Below are 26,952 nucleotides of genomic sequence, written 5' to 3'. Positions count from 1 at the left end.
ACTTGTGTGTTTCCTCCTTATAATAATACTCAGGAGGTATTATAAAGAACATAATACATTTAATCATCGAGTTGCTTAATTTTTTCCAGATAAGATCTTCAAGGCTATAATATTTCCAAAAAAAATTTTTTTTTTTCTTGCAGTTCTGGAGTTTGAACTCAAAGCCTACCTCCGGAGCCACTCCACCAGCTGTTTTTATTGTGATTTTTTTTTTTTGAGATAGGGTCTTGCAAACTACTTGCCTGGGTTGCCTTCAAATCACCATCCTCCTGATCTCTGCCTCCTGAGAAGCTAGGATTATAGCTAGAATTATAATGACCAGCATTGGCTCCAAATATATTTATTTGTAAAAATATAATGACCCCTAAGAATCTTTTTTATTTTTAAATCAGTAATCTTTTTATGCACTAACAATGAACAGATTGAGAAAGAATATAGGGAAAAAATTCCATTTACAATAGCCTCAAAAAAAAAAACCTAGGAATAAACTTAACACAGATTGTGAATGATTTCTACAAGCAAAACAACAAACCACTGAAGAAAGGAATCAAAGAAAACTATAGAAAATGGAAAATGAGCCCATGCTCATGAATTGGCAGAATCAACATAGTAAAAATGGCTATACTACCAAAAACAATCTACATGTTCAATGCAATTTCCATCAAAATCCCAATGACATTCATTACAGAGACTGAAAAATCCACCCTAAACTTCATTTGGAAACACAAAAAACTGTGAATAGCCAAGGCAATACTGAGCAAAAAGAGCAACACTGGAGATATCACAGTACTCAACTTCAAACTGTATTACAGAGCCACAGCAATAAAAACAGCATGGTACTGGCACAAAAACAGGTATGAGGACCAGTGGAACTGCATAGAATTAGGTAGCTATGCTCACCTACTTTTTGGCAAAGGCATCAAAAAGACAGCAAAAGCAGTCTCTTCAACAAATGTTGCTGGGAAAACTGGATGTCTGCCCACAGAAAACTGAAACTAGATCAGTGTTTGTCATCCTGTACGAGTATCAACTCAAAGTGGATTAAGGACCTTAATATAAGACCTGAAACCTTGAAGCTATACAGGAAAGAACAGAGAATACACTGGAAGCAATAGGCATGGGCAAAGACTTTCTCAATAGAACTCAAATGGCTCAGCAGCTAAGAGAAAGGATTGACAAATGAGACTACATGAAATCTGAAAGCTTCTGCACAACAGAAGAAATGGTCTCTAAATTGAAGAGACCACCAACAGAGTGGGAGAAAATATTTGCCAGCTATACATCAGATTGATAACCAGAACAAACAGGGAGCTCAAAAAACTAAACTCTTAAAAAATCAATGACATAATGAAGAAATAGGCAAATGAATTGAACAGAGCTTTTTCAGAGGAAGACGTTCAAATGGCTAAAAAAACACATGAGAAACTGCTCACCATCCTTGGCCATAAAGGAAGCACAAATCAAAAACCACATTAAGATTCCACCTCACTCCTGTTAGAATAGGGCACCAAGAACACAAACAACAACATGGAAAAAGGAACTCTCATACACTGCTGGTGGAAATGTAAGCTAGTACAACCACTTTGGAAAACATTATCGAGGCGCCTTAAAAACTAAACGTAGATCTGCCATACGATCTAGCAATACTACTCCTAGGTATATAACCGAAGGAATGCGACTCAGGTTATTACAAAGGCTCCTGCACACCCATGTTTATTGCTGCACTAGTCACAATAGCCAAGTTATGGAAACAGCCAAGATGCCTCACTACTGATGAATGGATTCAGAAAATGTGGTGTTTATACACAATGGAATTTTACTCAGTCACAGAGAAGAATGAAATTCTGTCATTTGCAGATAAATGGATGGAACTGGAGAACATCATCTTAAGTGGAATTAGTCAAGCTAAGAAGGCCAAAAGCTGCATATTCTCCCTCATAAGTGGAATACAGACCTAAAACAAATGCAGCAACATTATAAAACACTGGTCACACTAAGGGGAAGTTACATACAGGAGGGGAAGGTAAAAGAAGGAAATTAAGAACTTGAATATGATTGATATACTCTTAATACAAGAATGAATATAGAAATCTTAAATTCATTGAAACTACTGTAAGAAAGGGACTAAGGTAAAATGTAGATAATTAGAGGAGATAACACATATATGTATGGAAATATCACAAGGGAACTCCCTGCATAGCTACCTTTATCTCAGACAAGCAAAAGTTCATGTTTTTTCTTTTTATATTTTATCTTTCTTCTTCTACAAAATCGGAGAACAGGAGAGTAGAACAGGTTCTGTCCAGGGTGAGGTGAGGGAGGGTTGGCACCAGTAGGAGGGGGAAGTGGTGGGGAAAGGAGGTAGGAGGGTGAATACAGTGCAAAAGATGTGTACACATGTATGTACATGCAAAAATGATACGTGTTGAAAATATTCCAGGAATTAGAGGAGGAGATAAAGGGGAGCTGTGGAGGGGGTGAATTCAAGTGTGATATATTTGATATATTATAAGAACCTTTGTAAATGTCACAATGTGCCCCCACCCAGCACAACAATAAAGGAAAAAAGAACTGTATTTCAATTCGCTTTTTAATTCAATAAGCACAGTGCACTAATCTTCCAGTTAATGCTTGCTGATAGTTATTGAGGTAGTAAAAAATCCAGACCTGGATCAAGCACAGAGTGAGTTCCTGACCTGACTGGCCTCCTGGACCAGTCTGGCTTAGCCATTCAAACACATTCAAACACTCTAGCACTGGGCTCCTCAATTGTCTAATTGTGTTTCTGATTTTAGACTGGTGATTTAGGTTTATACTTCATATGACTATTTTAAACTCTAGTCCCATCTAACCTATTGTGTATCTTATCGTGTATCTTCTCCTTACTTTGATGAAGAATGTATTGCCAGGCTGTGGAATTGGACATATACCAGATTTGAGTACAGTTAAAAGAGGAAAAAGGGAAACATCTTTCATCTACTGTTTAAAAAAAAATCCAGGCATATTCCCAGCACTTGGGAAATTGAAGCAGGAGCATCTAGAGTTCAAGCCTGGCCTAGAATACATAGCTCTGTCTCAAAAAAAAAAAAAAAAGAAAAACAGAAATCAACACACTATTTCCACCTCCCACTGTTTTATGTAATGAAAACAATACATACATATTGATGATGGAATATGTTTTCCTTGATAAACACTGAATAGTTCTAGGTGAGCTGAACAGGCTGTAACAGGACCTTGGTTGTGTGTGCATCCTGGGGAATACTGTGGGACTCTGTAATAGTGCTTTCTAATTAGGATTAGTAAGAGATTTCAAGTACTAATGCACAGGCTATCAAATAAAAGTGTGGCTTAGCAAGTGCTCTGATTTTTTAAAAATCTTACTGGAAAAAATGCAGAAGGAAAAAGGAGGCATTGAATTATAGTCCCAGCCTGAGGAGTGGAAAAGTATGCTTTGAAAGCCCATTTTTTTATCACATACAGGACTCCCGAAAGTCTGCCCATCAGGCTGCCACACTTTTAAACAAGAAATCAGTTTCTTTTGACTAGCTCTAGAATAGACCATAATGTTTAGCAAAAGCATTATATTTTTTAACAGAAAGGGAGAGAAAAAAATCCCTCATAGTGTGATTCTGTATTAATAAAGCAATTATCATTTTTATTAATGTATTTTATTTCAAATTAAATTTCCCTGCTGGTACTTTCTTTTGAAATGGGGCAACAAGTGAATCCTTGGTTTATACTGGCTTGGCTCATAGAATAGTCAAAACTTGGGAGGTCTGATGTCCTGTGGTGATAAATTTTAACTTTTACCACCAATGGATATAGGTTTTAAGTTCTTCTGTTAGAATTGTATGCTTAGTCTGAGTTTGTCCCAAGCAACGTTGCTCTTCTCTGCCCTATTTTTAAGTTATTCTGGCCTCATATCCCAAATTCCATTAATGTCTTGACATGGCTAAGAATGCAGTCCTTTTTCTTTTCAATGTTCTTTCTTTTATATTGTATCACATTTTAAAATTTAGGCTTGTATCATTAAATAGACATTGTATTCACATACCTAAAGAAGCAACACAATGTAAAAACTTATATGCTGAAAATCCCATTTCCATTTTCTCTTATGTTCCCCATTAAAATATCACATTAAATTTAAATTTTTATCTGTCCAAGGTTTCTTTATGCAAATATGAATATTTTTATTTCTCTTATTTTCTACCATTAAAAGCAGCATCCCAGATATCCATTCTATTTTGAAAAAAAAGTCATGCTTTTGAACACACACCGTTCAGTCTTTATTTTGAAGAATTTCAAACCAACAGCGAAAGTTAAAAGGAATATTACAATGTACACTAATATATAACTCACATTTTCCATTTTTTTTTGCCTTTTTGATACAGGATCTCACTACATAGCCCAGGCTAGCTTCAAACTCAAGGTCCTCCTGCCTTACCCTTTTTTTTTTTTTCATTTTTCTTTTATTATTCATATGTGCATACAAGGCTTGGTTCATTTCTCCCCCCTGCCCCCACCCCCTCCCTTACCACCCACTCCGTCCCCTCCCTCTCCCCCCCACAATACCCAGCAGAAACTATTTTGCCCTTATCTCTAATTTTGTTGTAGAGAGAGTATAAGCAATAACAGAAGGGACAAGGGTTTTTGCTGGTTGAGATAAGGATAGCTATACAGGGCGTTGACTCACATTGATTTCCTGTGCATGGGTGTTAGGTTAATTCTTTTTGATCTAACCTTTTCTCTAGTTCCTGGTCCCCTTTTCCTGTTGGCCTCAGTTGCTTTAAGGTATCTGCTTTAGTTTCTCTGTGTTAAGGGCAACAAATGCTAGCTAGTTTTTTAGGTGTCTTACCTATCCTCACCCCTTCCTTGTGTGCTCTCGCGTTTATCATGTGCTCAAAGTCCAATCCCCTTGTTGTGTTTGTCCTTGATCTAATGTCCACATATGAGGGAGAACATACGATTTTTGGTCTTTTGGGCCACTGCCTTACCCTCTTAAGCGATGGGATTATAGGCATGTACAATCATGCCTAGCTTTCCAATTTTGACACAGTTGAGAAAAGAATCAAGAAGGGAGAGGATAGGTCAATAGAGATGTCAATATTTCCACTCTTGTGTGGCAATTATAACCTAGCTTTTGTAATCATTTAAAATAATTAACCTTTCAAAATAATAGTATTCTGAAACTGCAAACTATAGCAATAAAAGAACCAGGAAAAATCCAAAATAGAACCAAATAGAATTTCCAAGGATTCTGGGAAATTTCAAAAGGTATCACTTATACGTAACTGGAATTCCAGAAGAAGAAAGAATACAACAGTGCAGAAGAAATATTTGAAAGTATAATGGCCAAGAACTTTCCAAAATTAGTGACAGAAACCAAACTACAAACCCAGAATGACAGAGAATATCAAAGAGGGTGAATTTCAAGCCCTACCACACCAGCTGTCTTACATAAACAAAACAAAGCAAAAAAACAGATACCCAGGTATATCAGATTCAAACTGCAGAATAGCAAAGACAAGAAATTTAAAAAGTAGAGGAAAACAGCAAATATAACATTTCATCTATAGAAAACCAAGAAGAATTATAGCACAGTGAAAATTTCAAAAACCATGCAAATGATGAGTGTGTAGTTAAATACTTAAAGTGTTTAAACACATGATAGCCAACAAAATTCTTCAAAGTGAAATAAAGAGCCTCAGCCAAAAAATAAAGAAATTCATTGCCAGCAGAACTGTCCTGCAGGAATGTTAGAAAAGGTTCTTCAGGAGAAAGAATGTGAAATAGGTAAGAAACTCAGAGCCACATAAAGCAGAGTGTCAGAGAAGGAACAAATGAAAGTACACTAAAATGTTTTTATTCTGAACTAATCTAAGAGATAACTGTATGAAGTAATGATACTAAAAAATGTTCATGGCTATAATGTATTGATAAGTAAAATGAATTGGAGTATATCAATTTCATAAAGAACAGCAGGCATCCACACAACCTGTTTTATCTATGAAGAGATACAGTGTTATTCGAAGGTCAATTTAGTTTAGCTAAAAATATATACAATGCCACTAAACCTTTCAAAAAGAAACACAGTATAATTGAATTATTAAAAGAGGACATAGAATAGAATTATATAAAATATTGATTAAAACTAGAAAAGGCATAAAAAGGGATGGCTTGGAGAAAAATGAAGTATTATAAATAGAAAATAGCTAAAACCTGATAGATATTAATACAATAACATCAATAATCACTTTAAAAGTGATCTTCAAATTAAAAGACAGATTATCAGAATGAATTAAGAAAAAAGCCAAGACCCAACTATACATTGTTTATAAGAAACAAGCTTTAAATATAAAGATTCAGATGGGTTCAATATGAAGAAATAGGGAAAGATGTACCATGGTAATGCTAAAAGTAGCTATGCTAATTTTAGAAAAAGCAGACTTCAAAATATGGAAAAATTATCAGATAAAGGGAATTTTTACCTAATTATGAAAGAGAATTATTCCATAAGGTAGTAGTAATCCTAAACTCGTATGTACCTAAAAGTGTGTCAAAATACATGAGGCAAATTCTGACAGAAATTAAAAAGAGAAATAGACAAATCCATATTATGGCTGGATTTTATAATAATCCAATATTATACCATTATTATAGTAGAGAAATGAGCTATCAAAGCCTGGATGTTCCTTAGGGCATATATATTACTAATTGAAAGAAATCAGTTGGTATGATTCTAGCTCTATGACATTCTGGAAAAGATAAATTCATAAAGAGTAAAAAGGCCCATTGTTGCCAGGAGTTCAGCTAGGTTGGAGGCAGCGTTGAATAGGACAAGAATAGGGAACATTTTAGTGATGGAACATTTTTTATAGTTTCGTAAGTTTACAGTTTCATAACTTTTATATTTTTATAAGTACATGTACATATGACATTAGCATTAGGTTCTAAGGAGAACCTTTACAACAAATGAATATGCTGTACAATGAATTTCAATGTACGACAATTGTATAAAAATCATTTAGGAATTCAGGGAATTCCAGGGTGGAATGCAGAAATAACTTTGGAAATGAGAGCTGTCTATAAACTAAAGGCAAAATAAATTGTATATAAGTACTGTACTATAGTTGACAAAGTTTGCTTCTCATGAGGTATGAGCTAAACATTCTGACACTGCTACATATGTTCACTGGAGTTAAACAATTATGTAAATGAATGGATGATGCTAGGGTCCAGCTTTTTCACTGTTGAAGTAAGATGTTACAGATAAGCAAAGGTAGGAAGTTAGAATAATCCATGTAATAATGGATTACAGTTTAAACCATTGCTATGAACTCATGTTTAATTTAGTATATATAGGACATATAGAAGTATTTATAAGTGTGTACATATACATCAGATGGTATACACATATGTAGTACCTTAGGTGAGGGGCTTAGAAGCAACAATGACACCTCAGTAACAATAAGCACACTTACCACCCAGATTTTAGTTTTTAATAACATTCTACAATGAAAAAGATTAGGAATTCTTGGAGAAATTGTTGATTTTAGCATTGGGGTAGGATGTAAAAAATGGCCACCTGATAGTTTCAGAAAGTTAGAAATTGCTCAACCTTCCCACCATAATTTTATGGGTATGTTAAAGGCACACAGAAATCAAATAAAGTTTTTCTAATGACCAAAGTAGGAACAATTCAAACAAAAATAACAATAAAATGAATTGAGTAATAATGGGTTACAATCCAAGAATACAAGAAATATCTTTATGTCCCTAGTGTTATAAATGACTATTGAATAAATAAATGACAGAATAGACAAAAGTCCTATATAGAAGAATTCTAAATAATTTATGCAGATACTCAAAGCCTTTGAGGAGGTGGCATATAACTCCTCAGGTATGGAATGGGCATAATGACTTTCTTCCAAAGGGTAAAGTATGAAAAGGAGGAAGAGTCAACTTTACAATGGAGAACATGATATACACTGCTTCAGCCAGGTGATGAATGTCAACCACAGCAGTCATAAACCATACCAATACTACATACCCTTGAAACATGATTGCACTTTATCTTATGATCCTCTTTACCAAAAAAAAAAAAAAAATCCCCAACTAATCATGAGAAAAACATCAGGCAAATCTTAATTGAGGGACATTCTACAGAATATCAGGCTTAACATTCCTCAAAACTGTTAAGATTGTCAAAGTCAGGGGAAGTCTGAGAAACTGCTTTAACCAAGAGAAGTCCGAGACATAATTACTAAATGTAACGTGTATCTCAGATGGAGTTCTGGAACATGAGAACGATATTGGGAAGAAACTAAGGAAATATAAACAAAGTATGGTCTCTACTTAAAAATAATGTATCAGTGTTAGTTCCTTAATCATAACAAATGTGACATCGCAATGTAAGGTGTTAATGATGGGAAAATCGAGTAAGGCATAAGAGAACCTTCTAAATGGTGTGTTGACCTGTTATGTTGCAAAGGATTTTTACTACAAATTTTATTGACTATAGTCATCGCAGCAGTTTTATAAAGTAGTTATGTCTTCCTATTCTCTCCAGGAGGAGAAGAAAACTGAAGTACAATTAGGTGAAATGATTCAGATGAGGTACCTTACAGCACTTCTCCTGGGACATATACTTGGAAGCTGGTCATGCATGCTTTGGTTTAAAATCTACCAAGTTCCCAGATGTCAGGTAGAAAAATAAATAATTCAGTCAAATGTTTGGCTCTTTATTGACTTGCCACCAAATATTTAGAAAATGTATCAGGACATTCATTTTTTTATATCCAAATATTTTTATCACCTGGAATTGTGCTGGGAATATTTTCTAAACAATTATCTTTATCATAAGGGAATGAATGTATATTAGTTTTCGGGGCTAGAAAGGATGTGCTCCTAATTTAGGGAGTGAAAGTATATTTAATGTCACTTCCATGGAGAATTAACAATAACATTTTATGTGAGACTAGAAGAAAAGCACCAAAAAACACCCCCAGTTACCAGTTACTCAGACTTTCGTAGAATGACAGATGAAACATTTATTAGAGGAACATGCAGTTATTTGTAGAAGGTTGAGATTCAAAATTAGAAACAAAAATCATACTCCATTTGTAGGGGAATTTCACTTATAAATGAAAATTAAATATTGTAATACAAGCATTAGAGATAGATGAGAACAGACCACAACTGAATTGCTCCTGTTTCCCCTCCTCCTTCATTCCCAGTGGATAATCATTGTTTTCCCAAGTAGTCGGCCTTCAAAGAGAGAAATAGCTGTCATTTTTGTCTGGTCAAAAACTCCTCTTCCTTCTTGGAGTAGGAAGAGGAGTTCTTGCGGTAGGTGATTTTTTCACACGGGAGATTATCTGCCCCCTTTCTCTAAATATTTTAGGTACACCTAGACACCTCCCACCCCACCGTGCAGGTGTATGTGTGATCCCAACCTGCAAAATCAGTTTATTCAGTCTTCCAGTTATTGTTTCAAGTGTGGGCATATGACTAGTTGGTCAATCAGAAAGTCTTGAGAGTGAAGAGTTCTGGTAGAGATAAACCAATGTGGGTTGCAGTATACATGTGCATGGAAGCAACGCTAGGAATCTCTCTGTATAGCTATCTTTATCTCAAACTAGCAAAAACGGTATGTCTTTCTTATCATCTCTTATGTTTTCTCTTCAACAAAATCACAGAACAAGAGGGTGGAACAAGTTCTGTCCGGAAGTGGTGGGGGATGGGAAGGTGGCCCAAACAATGTGTACACATGTGAGCAAATATAAAAATGATAAAATAAAATGTCTTGAGTTTTTTGCTAAAATCCTGGCAAAAGAGAAGTTCTCTCTTTCTTGCGATCTAGTGAACTGCTGGTATTCATTCCAGAGCTATCTTGCCATCCCTGATAAGAAGCCTACCTTAAAGGAAAACCAACCAGAGGAAAATTAAAACTGAAATGTAGAGACAGAGAGAAAGAAAGAGAAAATGTGTGAGAGAGATTTCTGAGCACCTAGATATAGCTATGCTTGAAGTTGTACTACTTCCTGGGTATTTTGATGAGAAGAGCCAGCAACTTTCCAGTATATTTGCTTAAACTAATACAAATTGGAGTTTTTTGCTTTTTGCTTAAACTGAATTGGTCCTGACTGAGATCCATCTTTCTTTTTTCTAGCTATCTGAATTTGTATTCACTTTCAGAAATTTAATTGAGGACAATTACTCCATAAGCCTTCCTAGGACATTTTCCTTCTCTGAAATTTTTATACATTGCTGTATTTACTACTAATTTGGCTTAGTAATATCTCTTGCGTCATTGAGGACATTCAATTTTCTCTGTGTTTATGACTCATTTATCTATAAGACACTACATTCCCGGACGATGCTGCTGTCCCACACCCATCCTCATCTCAATTCTCTAAATTTTCTCAGATCCTTGTGTAAAAATTAAAGAAGATTTCCTTTAATTTCACAAATATGTAACTTGTCTGAGGAATATAAAGTTCAGTAAGGGCTCACAGTTTATACAGTCTGCCTTTCATAATTAATTCACAAATGAAAAAAATAGGACTTTAGGAAATTTGTAAAGGAAACTGACATGTTTCTATGACTGAGAATGTGCTAAACACCATCCGGGGGACTTTACCTACATTTACCTGCTCGTTCATTACAATAACTGGGCAAAGTAAGTCTTATTATTCCTGCCTAAAAAGTGAGAAAACAAGCAGAGGGAGATTATTATGATGATAGATGTAGCCTGATGTTTATGCATTCTTTTGTCTTTGTATTCCCACCACCAAGCATAGTATTTGGCACACAAATGACTTGCATAAAATATTTGGCAAACAGATGAAAGAAAAAACAGCAGAGCCAAGATTAAAGTTTGTTCTTTTAGGTTTCACATCTCTATCATACCATTCCACCTTCAAACAGGATCATAGGAGATACAATTCCAAAATATTTTCTTCTGCTTTAAGATGCTTTGTATCATTCGGTATTATTTGTGTAGAAATATTGGTATTTCTAGATCTCAACAGTACAGCTCTGTGGCAGAGATAAGTTGCCACTAATGAAGTGTCATGGTTAAGTGCTAAGACTCTTAGTTTGGAAGGGAATCTGGACACAAATCTTAGGTATTTTCTCCACATTCTCAGGCAAGTTACCTATGCTTCACATTACTCATTGATAAAATTGGGATAGCAGTAGTATCTTCTTTACCGAGTCTCATGAGGATTAATGAAATTATGCCTAGCTTATGGCAATACTTTATAAGGGTTACTTCCTTTTATTACTATAAAATGATTTCCTTTAATGTTTGAATCAATGTTCCCATGACCATACCAGACTTGATAATATACAAACTACTAAATTTTCCATTATTAAATTAATTTAGAATATTATAGAAAGCAAACGTAGAAATACCACATATTAACAGATCAACAGATACTCATAGGAAAACTCTCATGAACTAAAAGTGGTATCAATATTACACCCAAATTAAGCTTTGTTGGAAATAACTCTGCTTTTCTCTTTTTATCAGTGTATATTAATTTTACAAAGGGGCTTCATTGTGATTTTGCATGCAGGCATATAATGCACTTTGATCATACACACCTCTCTGTTACTCTTTCTTATCCTTCATCCCTCTTTTTCTTTACAATGTTTAATGGATTTCATTATTCTATTTTCATACATGCATACTCAAATTAAGCTTTTAATAGATAAGATATTTTCACAAACATAAAGAAGTTTAATAATTTTATTACCCAGCTACATAAACCAGAAACTAGAAATCTGTTCCCTGCCCCAATGTGTATAGGTATTTGCCATTAAATACCTTCTTCTCTCTCACTAAATTCTTTAATCACTAATTCTTCTCTAATTATAGGTTTAAAAATACCACATTTGATTTTCTTATTGCTACCACTTTACCACCAATTTATTGAAGCCTTCGATAGCTCCAATATGGAGGATTTTGCAGTATCCTAAGTACAAAATTATAGAGGCTTTTGCTGTTGTTGTTAGCTAAGGTGGGATATTTGGAAAAAGAGAAAAGTGACTAGATTCCAAAGGTATTTTGAGAATAGAGTCAACAAGGCCTGCTAATGGGTTTCATGTGGTGATAGTACAGAAAGAGCAGGATTGTGCAAAGCTCTGAAACCCTTTGTTGGAACAACCACTGGATGGTGGTGCTATAACCGGAGATGAAGATGCTGCTGAGGAGTGAGTCAGGTCCTGGGATTAGAAGTTCGGTTTCAGACATGAGCATGGTAGGTATTTAATAGATATTAAAAAATTTTTTTTTGCTCAGTAACTAGTTCCCATTCCATCTTTTCAAGTTTTGTGTCTTTGTTCTTATTTTTCCCTTTCCCTGGATTTCCCCGAAACCCCAAAACTCACACTAACTAGAATAAATTACAATTCAGGAAGAGTTTTCCCCAAAGACACAGGTAGAATTAGACTTGCTTTCCTCCATGGCCCCACAGCAATTTAGTAATGTTTACAAAATAGTAGCCATAAATCATGAATTACACTAATCACTAGGTATACAAAGATGTATAATCCTTGCCCTCATTGAGCATATAATCTAATAGGAACTAAAGGAACACATTCACAGACCATTTAGAACAATGTAATAAGTGCCAGACAAGACGCTACACATGAAAGAATGGCAAGTAACCAAATAAAAGCATTAATATTTATTGAGCATATTTTTGTCATGTTTGATGTCATGTCATATTTGTCATGTTTGATTCTTTCAATCACAACAGTCATGTAAGCATAGCAGAAGGACAACATTTTTTATACCTATGGAGAGTCTTAGATACATAATATATTACATGATTTCATTTTTCCAACTTCTTTAATTTTTATTTATAATCATAAATAAAGTTGAATTCTGTTTCCTGAGTTTTCACTGTTGATCATACACCCAAAAGGTGTTTGAGGCATAAAGCACCAACTCTTAGCATATTCAACAATTTAAATTAGGATTATTGTTTTGTGAACAACTAGAAAAGCTAAATGATCAGGAGAAAGGCAGGACAACAACCAAGGCAGATGTGGGTCTCAAGGTCATCATAGACAGAACCTCTGGACTCTGCCATCCAAACCATCCAGCATCAGTAGGAGGCAGGGTTGGACACTGAGACTGACAGTCCCACCAAACAAGAATAAGGATTAGGATGAAAAATAAAAATGCAGAACACTGACTATAACCTTCCACAGGGCCAGATGCCTTTCCAAGAAATTTCTTTGTTTTATCTCTTTTAATATTGCAATAAGCTTGTAATAGAGGTACTGTCTTTATCTCTATTTCACAGATAAGGAAGCTAAGAAAGTTACCCGTGGCATAGAGAGTAGAATAGGGATTTGAACCCAGTTAATTTGACTAAAAGTTCTAAGCTTAACCAGCATATTACATGCCTCTGGAATCTAGATGGAGTAGAGGAGATCACTAAATTGTGGGCATAAAGATGGAAGGGAATGCTGGGGTGCCAACCCATTGATCTCATTAGAGAAAGCACTTAAGGTTGAAGTCAAGTACATTCCAGTATTTGATATCAAAGCAGGGCTTGACTTCTTAGACTTTGGCAGATATTTATTGGGTTCAGGAGTTTGAATCTCCATTTTCTGTTTGTTTCTGTAACCGTTGATAAACCCAGCTATGTAAAGATTAGAATTTTCACAGTTTTCTGTTTCTGGCAGAAAAGTAACACATTTATGAGTGTGAAACTGCTTTATACTTTAGGGAAAAAATGTACTATGGAAATAGAAAATTTGGTTTTCCTTATTTCGTTAAAATAATTTTAACAGTCAGAATTTGCACTCATGGGTTCCTCCCACACATCACAGAGCATAGTGAGCTCTCCCTTTCAACAAGGTTGATCTTAGGTCATAATTTTTTTTAATAAATCACTGCTAATAGCTTTAGCTTTGATTTTCAAGGTGGTAGGTGTATAGTTAAAGAGTTCATATATACCTTAGAGTAAACATGAGTACAGCTATTTGACAGCCTCAGTGATCTGTAATAAGTTACCTGCTTCTCATTTTCATATCCTATTTTGAGAAATTAGTGAGGAATTATGCAGTAAAAATCAGCCTTATACTAGTATTCCTAATTTGAAGGCATACCCCTCAATTGTTTCATTTATTTTAGGCTAGGATCCCTGGTTACTAGATAAGAGGGTTGGGGAGCCCAGCGGGGGTGAGTTTTGAAGGATGATGCATAGTTCACATGAAAGGACAGCTTTTTTATTATTAGTTTTTTGGTAGTATTAGGGTTTGAAATCAGGGTTTTGTGCAGACTAGGCTGCACTTGAGCTTCACTTCTAGCCCAAAGGCAAGCCTTATTACTGAAGCACAGAAGACACAGAATCACAGACAGACCACTGTGGGTATTCTGAAGGTTGCTGGTCAAAAACTCAGCCTTCCAAAACACTATGTCCATTTATTGAACCTTTGTTCATATCTTTATATTTTAATAGAAATAAAATTTGGGCAACCAAATTGAAAGGCTTTTTATCAATTCTCACATGATACACTCAGTATTCTTTGACTATAATCCAATGTAATCTTCAAAATATCTCCATATACTCAAATACATCAACATTCTTCGGCAGGAATTTTTCATTGCCATGTTATCTTCTTGAGGTTTCAGTCATTCAGCCCCAATTCTTTCTGATTACAAAGGAAGCATTTAATTTATTAAATCCATAAAACTATCACATATTGGGGAACCAGACTATCATAACAAGATCTTTACAATTCAGGTAATAATTATATTTATATATTTCTAGGCTGAATTACATACTGAATACACAACAAAGTGAAAAGGTAAATTTAGAGTTAGATCTGAATTTATAGTCCTGGTTCTGTGTTAACATAAGAATAGCTGGAGAAAGTTACTGGATCTCTATAGCTTCATTTTGGTCCATTAAAATAATGAAGAGAATAATTAAATAGCTACAAATCCCAAATAATTATTACTATGTTTGAGATCAAAATTAATATTTTAAAGGCATATTTCACTTAATTCTCAGGACAATTTTATGACAGGAATAGTATTATTATGCCCCTTTTACAGATAAGGAAACTGAGACACGTGGAAAGTGAGTAGCTTCTTCAATGTCATAAAGCTAGAAAGAGGCAGAGCGAGGACACTGGGGTTTGCTTGAACCCAAATCCTTTGTTCTTCCTACTGCTTTCTTCATACAATTTTTATAACAATTGAAGACAATTTATATAAAGCACCTGGGATAGGAACTAGACCATAATATGTCCTCCATAAATTTTAATTGATATTATTAATAAACAAAAATACATAATAACATGGCATAGATGGATTAAATGATACATATGACTGTGTTTTTTTGTTTTTTTGCAGTGCTGAGGATTGAACCCAAGGCCTACTGCAGCCTAAGCAGACACATTAACACTTGAGCTAGACCCCTAATCCCTCTTCAGTTTTTAAGGTCAAATGTTGGTTATGCAGTTCTTATAAATTAATAAATATTTATTGCACACTAGGTCATGGCAGGCTTTTTGTTCATTATTGTGGAAGTCAGACATTTCTGCCCTCACAGACTTAGAATGTATACACAGGCTGGAAAAATGAACTGAAGGTTTTAGGAAACTAGCCTTTCAGGGCCTGTTAAACAGATCAGAAATCAAAAATACCACCTCCCACCCTTACACACTACCCATGACAGTAGATCTTAGCAAGTACAAATCAATAAGAATTTAATGGTACGATTCACTACTATGAGACTTTCCTTTTTTTTTTAAACTAAGGCTAAAAAGAAATCTTTTGGCCCAGACACAGAGATATAAATACTGTATGATCTCACTTATATGTAGAATCTGAAAAAAAGTCAAACTCAAAAGAAGCAGAGAGTAGTGCTTGCCAGGGGTTACAGGTTGGGAGAAATGCAAAGATATTGCTCTGGGGATACAAATTTCCAGTCTTAAAATGAACAAGTTCTGGAGACCTAATATACAGCATTGGTAGTGATGAATGTGTTAATTAATTTGCTTATGATAATTACTACAGAATGAATGTGTGCATCAAATCATTTTGCTATACATCTTGAATATATATCATCTTCTCTTAGAAATTATTTTAAAATAAAAATGTATGTTAAAAATATTTTGATAATCTAAAACATACCCATGTAGTTTCCATTTTCATTCAACCTGTGTGCAAGGAAGCTTTCTCAGATATTTTGCATTTCTGGGTTTAATTCTGAGCTCTTTAGATCAAAGCACTCCCAACTCCCCTAAGCAATCCTATTTTCAGTTTATCTTTATGTTTAGGATCCTGGCCTATGATTTAAAAACAACCAAATAAAAAAAAATCTCTTCAAGGCACCATTATTGCAGCTAATCACTAATGATGCATTTTTTCCCATTTATCCAGCAGCTTTTCTCTTTTAATTTTTAGCAGCCTCTCTTTTATGTCAGATATCTGAGTCCAAATGCTAAATCTGTCCTCTGGCAGGATAACTCTCACACTGCTTATTGCTCTGTATTCCTTTCATTATTCCATCACCAATTAAGCCTTCCACAAGAGACTATCACATGAGAGGCTGTTAACACAGATCAAATACATGTAGCAGCTGTTTATTTGCAAATAAAGAATGTGATGAACACATGGTTCAGGAAGATGGTTACTTTTTCATCCCTCATTTGCATTAGAGCCTCCACTCTCCTTTTCTTTTCTTCAGTTCTGCATGTATGGTAAATAGCCTTATGCTTCCTTTTCACTAACCTCCACTGCAGTAGAAGTAACTGAAATGTCACCAATTATTTCAGATGGCCAAGACATCATGGCACAGAAAAAACAGTTCAAGCATTTGGGACTAAGTTTTCACTGTGTGTCAAGCACTGCTCTAGAGAATTTATATATATTGTCTCATTTATTGATCACAGTAATTTCATGATGTACATAAAGTTACTAGGTAGCAGAGCTGTAATTTTAGCCCGGATCTTCCTGATTCTGCCCACATTAGGCTTCTTTGTCCACTTTATACTGAGAATGAGGGAGAAGAGCTTTAAGGTAGGATGAAAAGCAGGAAGAGGAGTGAACAGATAGAAGGAAGAATGGATAAGGAGCAGAGCAACCCTTAATCATCATTAATTTATTGAACAAATGCCTATGGGGCACCTAGTAACTGACTGGAGATGGAGTATCTCCTCCGAAGATGAGTTCCTTGTTCTGGAGAGGCATGATTGGCTTAGAGAAGTAGAATTTCTAGTAAACAACTTTAGTCCTCTACCATAAAGCAATGATCAATAGATGTGGAAGTGCTGGGAGCTCAGAGAGAGAGAGAAGGTGGAATCCTGACAAGGAAACTGGGAAGGTTACCCAGATAAGGTAATTTTTGAGTAAGAATGGAAGCAATAGGTGAGACTTCTCAAGTTGACTATGGGGGCAAGGTACGTACAGCAGGCCAGGCAATATCACAGCAGTGCGTAGATGGAGGGATACTCAGGGAAGTGCGTACTTCGGTGGCTGCAAAGCAGAATGCACAGTGAAAACTGTAAGGGCTAAGAGCAAAATGGGAGGTGGCTTTGACAGCACAGCAAGATCAGGCATTAGGAAAGGGAGTAAGGAGGGGAGGGACCATACATGAGGAGTGGGCAGGTGAGGAAAGATGGAACATGGGCTGCCAACACAAGTGACTGCTCTGTGCAGCACAACAAATGAGGTCACCACAAGTCATTAAATGATGTGAATTGGTTTGTCAGGTTCTTATTGTCATGAGTATGGATTGTGATAATTTTTATTTTTATTATGACTATGGAGTAATCATAATATATGGGTTCAAAGAACAATATATGTTTTCTGTTGAGTAGAAAGGTGTGTAGTGTCAAACATGTTTTTCTTGATCTGGTTGCTTAAAGGACAAACTAGACAACAACTCATGCGGTTAAACTGTCAGATCTGAACTGTGACTATAATCTTTCTCCACAGGTTAGAAATGAGATTTCAAGAAACAGAAAGGCTTTGTATCCTAAATTAGTCAATAATACGCCTCCACTATAGCCCTTACATTACAACAGTGGAATAAATTCAATAAGCTAGGATATGGTATTCTATGGGACAAAACTGTTGGAATAAAGGATTAAAGAATGTTGCTTCTGACAGCTTTATCATTGGACTTTGTGCAGCTGTTACTACATTGGTAAAACATGTTTTTACTTTTGGTTTGCCATCTCTTCCTTCTCTATCTCTTCAATGATCACTCCCAACACACACACTTCAGATGGGAGAGTGAACCACACAGTGTCTACAAACTATATGGTTTCCAGGCAACTATCCTACAGTGCAGTAGGACCCCCTAAGGCCACTGTGAACTCAGGTGTGGAAAGTCTGGACTTTGGTATCAAACAGTGCTAGACCAGTTTTATATCTTAGTAATTCTAAGACATAATATACACAATGGCCCAATGCCTGGCACATAGTAGACATCTGACTAAACAAAGTTGTTATTGCTGTAAAATTAATTTGTTTAAATATTAAAGGGAAAAGCTAGAACCCAAGTATAGCAGGACTTCCTCACTTCAAAGGCATAGATTTCATCTTCATTCAATGTAAACTTTTCTACCAGCTTCTCATGAATATCAAGAGCCATAAACTTTCCAAACACTGTGGCTATCACAAGAAATTGACATTTTATAGGCCAATTTCTAGAGCTCTCCCCTTCTTTATTATTCTTTACAAAGTGATCTGATAGGTAAGAGACTAACAAGTAGAAACTGTAATATTTTGGTCTTACCATTTTTGTCTGCCCTCCTCAGTATCTGGAAAGAAAAGAAGAAAATTCTGTCACATTTTGGTTAATATTGCAGTGAACATTATTTTTATACATAATTCATCTATTATTAAACAAAGCAAATTCTAATTTTACCTAAATGTTTCTTTATATGGCCAAAAACCTGAAAGCAAATCAAATGTCCATCAACAGGTATATACACAAATTGTGGTATATCCATGTGACAGAAATTAATGGGCAATTAAAAAGGAGCCAGTTATCAAGGTATATAAAAATTTGAACAGCCAAGATGCCCCACTACTGACAAATGGAAAAGAAAATATGATATTCATACACAATGGAATTTTACTCAGCCACAAAGGAGAAAGAAATTTTGTTATTCCCTAGTAAATAGATGGAACTGGAGAACATCATCTTAAGTGAAGTTAGCCAGGCTCAGAAGGCCAAAAACTACATGTTCTCCTTCATATGCAGATTACAGACCTAAAACAAAGGCAGTAATATTATTGGACATGGGTCACACACTAAGGGGAGAATGCACGTGGGAGAAATAGGGAAAGGAAAGGAAACCTAAAAGTTGAATGTGGTTGATGAGCTCACTGCAGAGGAGCGAATATAGTAATGTTAAACTGGTAGAGGCCACTATGGGAAGGGGACTAGGAAGTAGTATAGAGGTCTGGTAGAGATGAACCAATGTGGGTTGCAATACACAAGTGCATGGAAGCAATGCTAGGAATCTCCCTATATAACTATCTTTATCTCAAACTAGGAAAAACAATATGCCTTTTTAAAAAAATTATTTCCTATGCTTTCTCTTCAACAAAATTGGAGAACAAGAGAGCAGAGCATGTTCTGTCCGGCAGTGGGGGAGGGAGGAGGTGGCACAAACAATGTATATTCATGATACACATGTAAGTAAATGTAAAAACAATAAAAGAACAAAAAAAACTTGAATGGATCTCAAAATAATTAGGCTGAATGGAAAACCTAGATATAAAAGAATACTTATGCATAAATTCACTTATATAAAATTCTAATGATAGAAAGTAGACAGAAAACACAAAGTAGATTGAGTTACCTTGGAATAGGCAGGGCAAAGGGATGGATTACAGAAATGCACGAGTTAACTGTTAGAGGTGATGAAGATACATATAGTCTTGATTGTGATAATACTTCCATTATGTTAAAACTCATCAAATTTATACTTTAAATATGTGCAAATCAATATCTCAACAAAATTTGGAATAAACAAAAACAAAAAAGAAAAATGATAAATCATGAGTATAAAAATAATAAATCATGTCTATACTATATCTTACTTGTATACATTCATTGTATTATCTTGGACCTGTTTTAAATTGTTTTTGATGGTAGGAACTATTTGGCATTGGTATTCTTTGGTAATTATTTCTGATTTTCTTCTGGGAAACCAATCTTTCCTACACATACTCCAGAGCTGGCAGAACACTTAGGCTTGGCAAGCAGTATGTCACAGTGCTCTGACCACAGTGATGGCTAAGTCATGAGCACCTCAGGGCCAATGAACATTAATTAGGCTATGGTTTTGCCTAAGCAGTTAAGAGAGAGACACTTTTTCCTTCCTGCTGGCTTTTAACCTGGAAAGATACAGTTAACAAGCTGCTGTTGTCCATTTAGTTATCATCTATGCTGTGGGTTGAATTGTTTCTCCAAAACTCAAATGTTGAAGTTCTAACCCTTGGTACCTATGAAGGTGGCCTTATTTGGAAATAGGTCCTTTGTTGCCACAATCAAATAAGATGTAATATTACTGGATTGAAGTAGGACATAAATATGACAACTGGTAACATTACAAAGAAGAAATTCAGAGACAAAGATAGAGGGAAGAGATCATGATGCAGAGGTAGGTACTGGAGCAATGCAGCTGTAAGCTAAGGAACACCAGAGACTGACCGCTGTTCTCAGATATTAAAAAAAAGAGGCATGAAGTCTTCAGAGGGACCATTCTACAAATACCTTCATTTCACCATCTGGCCTCCAGAGCAGTGAGCAAGAAAGTTTCGTTTAAATCACCCTGTTTGTGGTAATTGTTAGGCATTCTTTGGATATTAACACACTATATAACTTGAACCAATAGCTAGAAAAGCGGTTTTTCAGAAACTTAGAGAAACTGGACCCTGAGCTCTGGTCACTGATCTTTTCTTTTCAAGAGTCCATAAAGGGTTATATTTTAAAATCTTGAGACAGTTTGCATTTTTTTCTGTTAGCTTCAATCAAATTAACCCTAAGTAATATACTTATTGTTAGAAATCAACTGGATACAATGTAACATACAGAATCTAAGAAAACTGTCCCTCTACCATATTGCAAAGACACTCTGTAATCACTTGAAAGAAGCCCTTGAAGACCTTTTTTTTCTAAATAACTTATAGTTATAATTAAATAACCAGGGATATTCTTATATTTAGATCAGTACTTCTTGGTGGTGAGTTTAAGAGCAACGTTTTTTATTTCCAAGTTGTCTGTCTTACTGCATTCTACCACAAGAAATTGTCCTCCTCTCATTCTGCTGACTTCACAGAATTGAGGTGTGGTTAAATCTAATCATCACCACAAGATGTTTTATTATAAAATATATTATTACTAAGATTCTCAGCAAGGATATTTTCCCACCAACATATGGGTGTCACCCTGGCCATTGTGTATAAGAAATTGCTCTTCCCTCTTACAAGATTGACTTAATTTTTGCAAGAGGACTACAAAATGGCATCTACTTGCCTTTTATACCTTAGAGGTAATTGCTGGTGGAGACACTGGGACTTCATCACTCCATTACAACAGACTTCCTCCTCCATTCTAAAACTAAGAAGCCCCAGCTGACTCAAGAAGACATGAAGCACATCCTATCTGTTCTCTCTGATACACTCTATTTCAAGTTCTAATGCATTCTCATGAGTTTGAAGTAACTAGAATAGAAATAACCACACACCAGGGAGTTGGACCCCAAGACTGCTATTATTTCATTTTGTAAAAAACAACTGTAAGTAGCATTCAGTCTCTTAGAGATGAAATTAAGACAGTAGCTTGTGTTATTAAGATGATTCTGGTAATTAAATATGAACAGACTGTCCATGCTGCATATTTTGCCTCTGAGTCCACAAACTAATAAAAATGCGCTATGGAGGAAAATTGAGTTTTTTTGTTACCACATTCATCTGGGTCAGCTAATCTCACAGTTATTATTAGAGGCATAGAAAATAAATTTAAATATTATGGTCAGACTTAAAGTTTAAATACAAGTAATCCTATAATTGAAGGATTATCAAATAGATTATTTTATTTCAAAAGATATTCTTTGATGGCCTTGACTGAAATTCATCGTTCCTCACTTAAAGTCATTGAAGGCAGGTGTGATATGTAAATGTTATCTTGAAAGCATAAAACATAAAGTCACCATTCACTGAACTAATGCTTCTTAAGTGCCTCATACAATGTAGCAATTTAAAATTCAAAATGCTATAGACTAGTCAGTAACTTGTAGACTCCTGAGAAATGGGGATATAGGGCCAGAAGTTGGGATGTATCCAGAACATGGAGTGTCATCCAGAAGGGAAGGCCTAATAGGTGAGTCATGGTGTGGCCTAGGACATCCAGCAAGTAGTTTTGGTACCAGACCAGTAATTGCCCTTAGAATGCAGGGAACTGAGCACTGGAAGATGGACAGGAAATCTGTAATAAGCATATACACTTGCTTCTTCATAATTTTTCCTAGGTAGGCCCTATATGGAAAAATAAAGTGATGTCATCATTGTCCACCCTAATTTTCCTTGCCAATTAGAATAGGCAATGATGATATTAACTGCCTTTCTCCGAATGGACAAATAATCAAGTATGCAGGTATGACTTAGCAAGATAGGAGATGTGTGGTTATAACAAAATCCAGTCCTGGAACAATAAAGTTTGAAAACTGTGCTCTGACAGTCCCCTGACCATCTCACTTCATACAAATGAGTGTCTGCACTGCTTTGGACTTAAGCATCTTTGGAAGGAGAAACTATTACTCATTTTTTTTAAACCAAGTTCCTGACCATTCAGGCTCTGTGTCTTTAGTTCAGTTATATATGGGTGTGTCTACTTGGATGGGGGGAAAGAAGAGAAGACAAACAGTGGAGTCATCTGTCACCTTTACCACCTTTTAGTCTCATTCCTACCTTACCTGTGAAGTGCAGAAGAGCCACTTCCTTCCCAATTTAAAATAAAAGGAGATCTGTTGTTAGAGAAAAGTGGCATTGGGTGGTGGACTTGGAACTAATTCCATTTTGGATTTCTTTTCAAGGATCGTTTTTCTTTCTCTGCACAGGGGTAGAGTTGATTAATGACTCAAAAGAGAGTCTATATACTCCAGAGGCTACTGTTCTAAATCAAAGTTTATTCTCTGTTATCAAGAATGCAGCAACCTGAGAAAACATAGCATAGTAGTGAAAATAGAGAAAAAACTATTGTCATCCTCCTGGTCCTTCTGTGTTGTTCTGTCCCTCTCTTGTGACTGACTGGTGTGCCCTATGCACACACATCAACCTTAGTGTGTTAGCATACCTGGGTACCAGCACTAGGGTTTCTAAGACACCAGTAGGTATTAAAGAGTATTTATTATGAATTAATACTTAATTCTGCCATTTTTACAAAAGAAAATCATATAAAGAAATAGTTCCTGTATTAGTATGTGGACTTAGGTACTACTCTTTATGTTTTCAACATGGAACACTGACATAAGCCAATACTTCAAATTTATAGTGCACATATTCTTTTTATCTCAGTTTTCTAAACTATGAACTACTATACTCAGAATAACCTTGGCAAGTAAGTGTCAGACTCAAATCCTTGCTGATTTGGATATAAGAAAAATGAAACAAAAGCCAACACTGTGTCAAATCTCTTCCTGATTTTGTTAAACATCTATTGATAGTTTCTAACCAGTTGGACAGGTCTAGTCATGTCATTATCAATATTCTTAACAGTAGTTTAAGTCATTTCTTAGAAGACTGATTATTCCAGTAATAATGTAATAAAAACACTGGGAATCAGTTTTCCTCAAATTTGGAAATAAATCTGTGAGGTGCAGAAATCCCCCAATGGCTTCATTTCTGTTCCAGTTTGGAATAGGCAACATCAGTCACCTACTTACTATGCTCTCAATAGAATTTAAAAAGCAATGTTTCATAGCAGTGCTGCTAGAATATATTAAATGCAATCGAATAAAATGTATTTATATTTCACATTTTTATTTGCTAAAAGCAACATGATCCAGACATGAATAATTCAAAAATCCCTAAATAACAAATCCTTTTTCATGTCACATATTTCATCAGAGTGCTAGATTTTTCACAGAATAACTCAAACCTGTGTAAACATCTTTTCTATTTGATACAAAATCCAATGGCAGTTAATTTTTTGTACACTCTACATTTCACTAAAGAACACACATGTCAACACCTTTCATGTGGAATCAGGTCTATATTTTTATTTTTAAAGTCTAGAAATAGACACAGGAAGGCAAGAGTACCCTATTCATAGATGACAAAATTCCTTCAGGAAAGAGAACTGATGCTGTTTACAGACTTGGGAATAATTGTACATACATAATAAATGAGATTTTTTATTTCTGCTTTTTTTTGGAAAAAAAGATACAGTTGAAGTCTTGAACCAAGGTTGGTGTGCATGTCAGAGAGGCTGGCTATCTATTTATATGCTTTCAATCCATTCATCACCATACTACCACCAAAATTTGTTAACTGCTTAAAAAAATCACAGGAAAACATTTGCTCTCTTTGGGAGCAGAGTACAGATCAAGTCAGAAACAATGAAGTTTTCCCCACTCCCCTTGCCTTCAGAATTAACTTCTTGGTAGCTAGTTTTCAGCCTCCTAACAGGCTTTCTCCTTCTGGGGGTGGGAGAGAAGGCAATCCTTCTCCCAGCTCAGTTCCTCAATGACTTTGTGGCTGAAAAGCAGGAATAAGAGCAGCCAGTTAAACCATTAGCTCCAATAACATCATCTGATTGACTCAAGCCAAGCAGAGATAAATATTTAAGAAGAATAAGGTACTTAACAACCAGATGGGGCACATCAGTGGGAATCAAACACTTATGTTGCAGTAGGAAGAAAATGTCTGGCCCCAAATGCCTGGATCCCCAGTTGGATGGTAATGCATGGTAATGGTGAGAGAAGGCTGCCAGGACACCCAGTTGAACCTTCTTGCTATCAAGTGCCTTAGATGAGTTTTAATTATTTATAGGAGTTTCTCTACTAATTAAAAATTTCTAGCTAATACATTCAAAATGAAGTCAAGAGAGCTCCTTGTTCCTCCTGCCATTATCTTCATTATTTCAGCCTCACCATTATGATACGAGTAATTCGATTTCCTTATAGTTTCGTCTTTTCATGTAATAAACGTATTTGACCTCTGGCCCACCCCCAATTCACTTCAATTCTAATAAGACACGTTAGCTCAGAGGAGAGTAAAGAGTAAAGAGCACCCTTCCATGTCCTTTGCCCATTTTCTGTCATGCTAAATAAGCAGCAGCTAGAATTTTCCCCACTGAGCCAGACACCTGGGCAAACAGAATGAATGTGACAACTGATTTGCTGGGAGAACTGAAGACCCCCATGGGCAGGCAGGCAGCTAAGGGATACAGGAAAGCCAGGAAATTTAAAAGCAGAAAAAAGAGCTGGGCAACAGGATGAAAAAGAAAGAACAGGATGAGAAAGGGAAGCAAAATCAAGAAATCAACAAGATCTAAAACTGCTAAAAAGATAGAAACTACACCATGAGGGCAGAAAAAAGCACAAATGGAAAAGAAAGAATGATCATCATTATTAGAGAAATGGAGGAAGTCAATTCCAAATCAAGAGATAGGACCAAAGGGGAAACAGTCAAAAGCTAGAACTGGAGATAACACTAGTAATTACAACTTGGAGCGGTGCAGGGAAGGAGAATAGCCGGGAAGAAGGCAAGGAAAAAGAGGAAGTGAAAAGAAAATGTTCATACAAGGAATCTTGTTCCCCGCTGTAAAATAAACAACAAATGTGTTCTAAGTAATTGTTTTCAGAGAGAGTTAGGAAATGGGGGTGGGGGGGACCGCGGTGCCTTGGAACGTGAGCGAATTTGCTGTGAGCAAACAGGGCACAATAGGGATGAATTGGGAACCGCACACCTCTTTAAAACACTCAGTTTACCCCAATACAGACTGTAGTATTTACAGCGCAACCCCTATAGATACGCAGGCTGTTGGGAAGTCTAACTTGTGGAATTTCGTTAAGGATTTTTAAAACCCAAGCTGCAAGTCTAGGACAGTCATTATTATTATTTTATTATTATTATTATTATTATTTCACAAGTTGAGTGGCAGTCCTTTTTCTTGCATTTACCATGGTGGTTGTCGCGGGGTGATGGTGGTGGGGACACGGGAGGTAACTGTCATTCTTGTTCAGGGGCAAAACGCTAGCTGGTCAGCCCCTGAGCCCCCGACCCCCTCCGGAGGAAGAGGAGTGATGCTGGGGAGCCCCGGCGAACTCCTTACTTACGTCGAGGAAGATCGACATGCCCTTGGACAGCTGCAGGGCAGAGCTGAGCTCTTCCGAGGAATTGTTGGAGGACGGCGACGTCTCCCGGGAATCCTCCATCCTCCGGCGCTCAGATGCCGGCGGCCGGGACGCGCTGGCTGCTGCTCTGACTCGGACCCGGGCGCGGCGGCAGCTGCTGCCTGGCGGTGCGGCGCGGTGCGGTGCGGTGCGGCGCCAGGCTCGCAGACGAGTGGGTGGGTGCTCGCTCGCTCGCTCGCGCGCCTCTCGCGGCTCTGCGCGCTCCGTCTCCTCGCTCTCTCCGGCCTCCCCGCTCCCGCTCGCTCTCACTCTCACCGCCCCCTTCCCGCAGCCGGTGACACGGAGATCGGACTCATCCCAGCACTTAGCAACGCGCTGCTGGCCCCATGGGGTAGCTGGCTCTGCCTTGGGGCCATGCCATTAGCCACCAGCCCGAGATAACCCGGCCCTGCCCACCCCAGGACCACTCTACAAGCCGGAACTGAGGAGATCGTGACAGAGAGAGTCAGCACTTGTAAGGGCTTTGTCCTGGGCAGCCAAAGGGTGAAGGCTCACCCCATGAGTCCGGAGGGATTGGAAATTCCACTTACTTTGCCTGCC

General features: G+C 36.5%; 1 protein-coding gene across 1 annotated transcript in view; it reads right to left on the bottom strand.

The window, feature by feature from the left end:
- The window catches only part of Necab1 (N-terminal EF-hand calcium binding protein 1), a 154,888-nt gene extending 128,311 nt beyond the window's left edge, over window positions 1-26,577 (bottom strand). The window contains exons 1-2 of the mRNA XM_074068812.1: window positions 26,335-26,577; window positions 18,777-18,801 (exon numbers count right to left, since the gene is read on the bottom strand). Coding sequence (XP_073924913.1) covers window positions 18,777-18,801; window positions 26,335-26,433 — 124 coding nt within the window. The 5' untranslated portion in view covers window positions 26,434-26,577. The remainder of the gene's footprint in view (window positions 1-18,776; window positions 18,802-26,334) is intronic.
- Window positions 26,578-26,952: the final 375 nt, after the last annotated feature.

Source organism: Castor canadensis, chromosome 3 (assembly GCF_047511655.1).
Source record: "Castor canadensis chromosome 3, mCasCan1.hap1v2, whole genome shotgun sequence".
NCBI lineage: Eukaryota > Metazoa > Chordata > Mammalia > Rodentia > Castoridae > Castor > Castor canadensis.
This window is presented reverse-complemented; position numbering and strand designations above follow the sequence as displayed.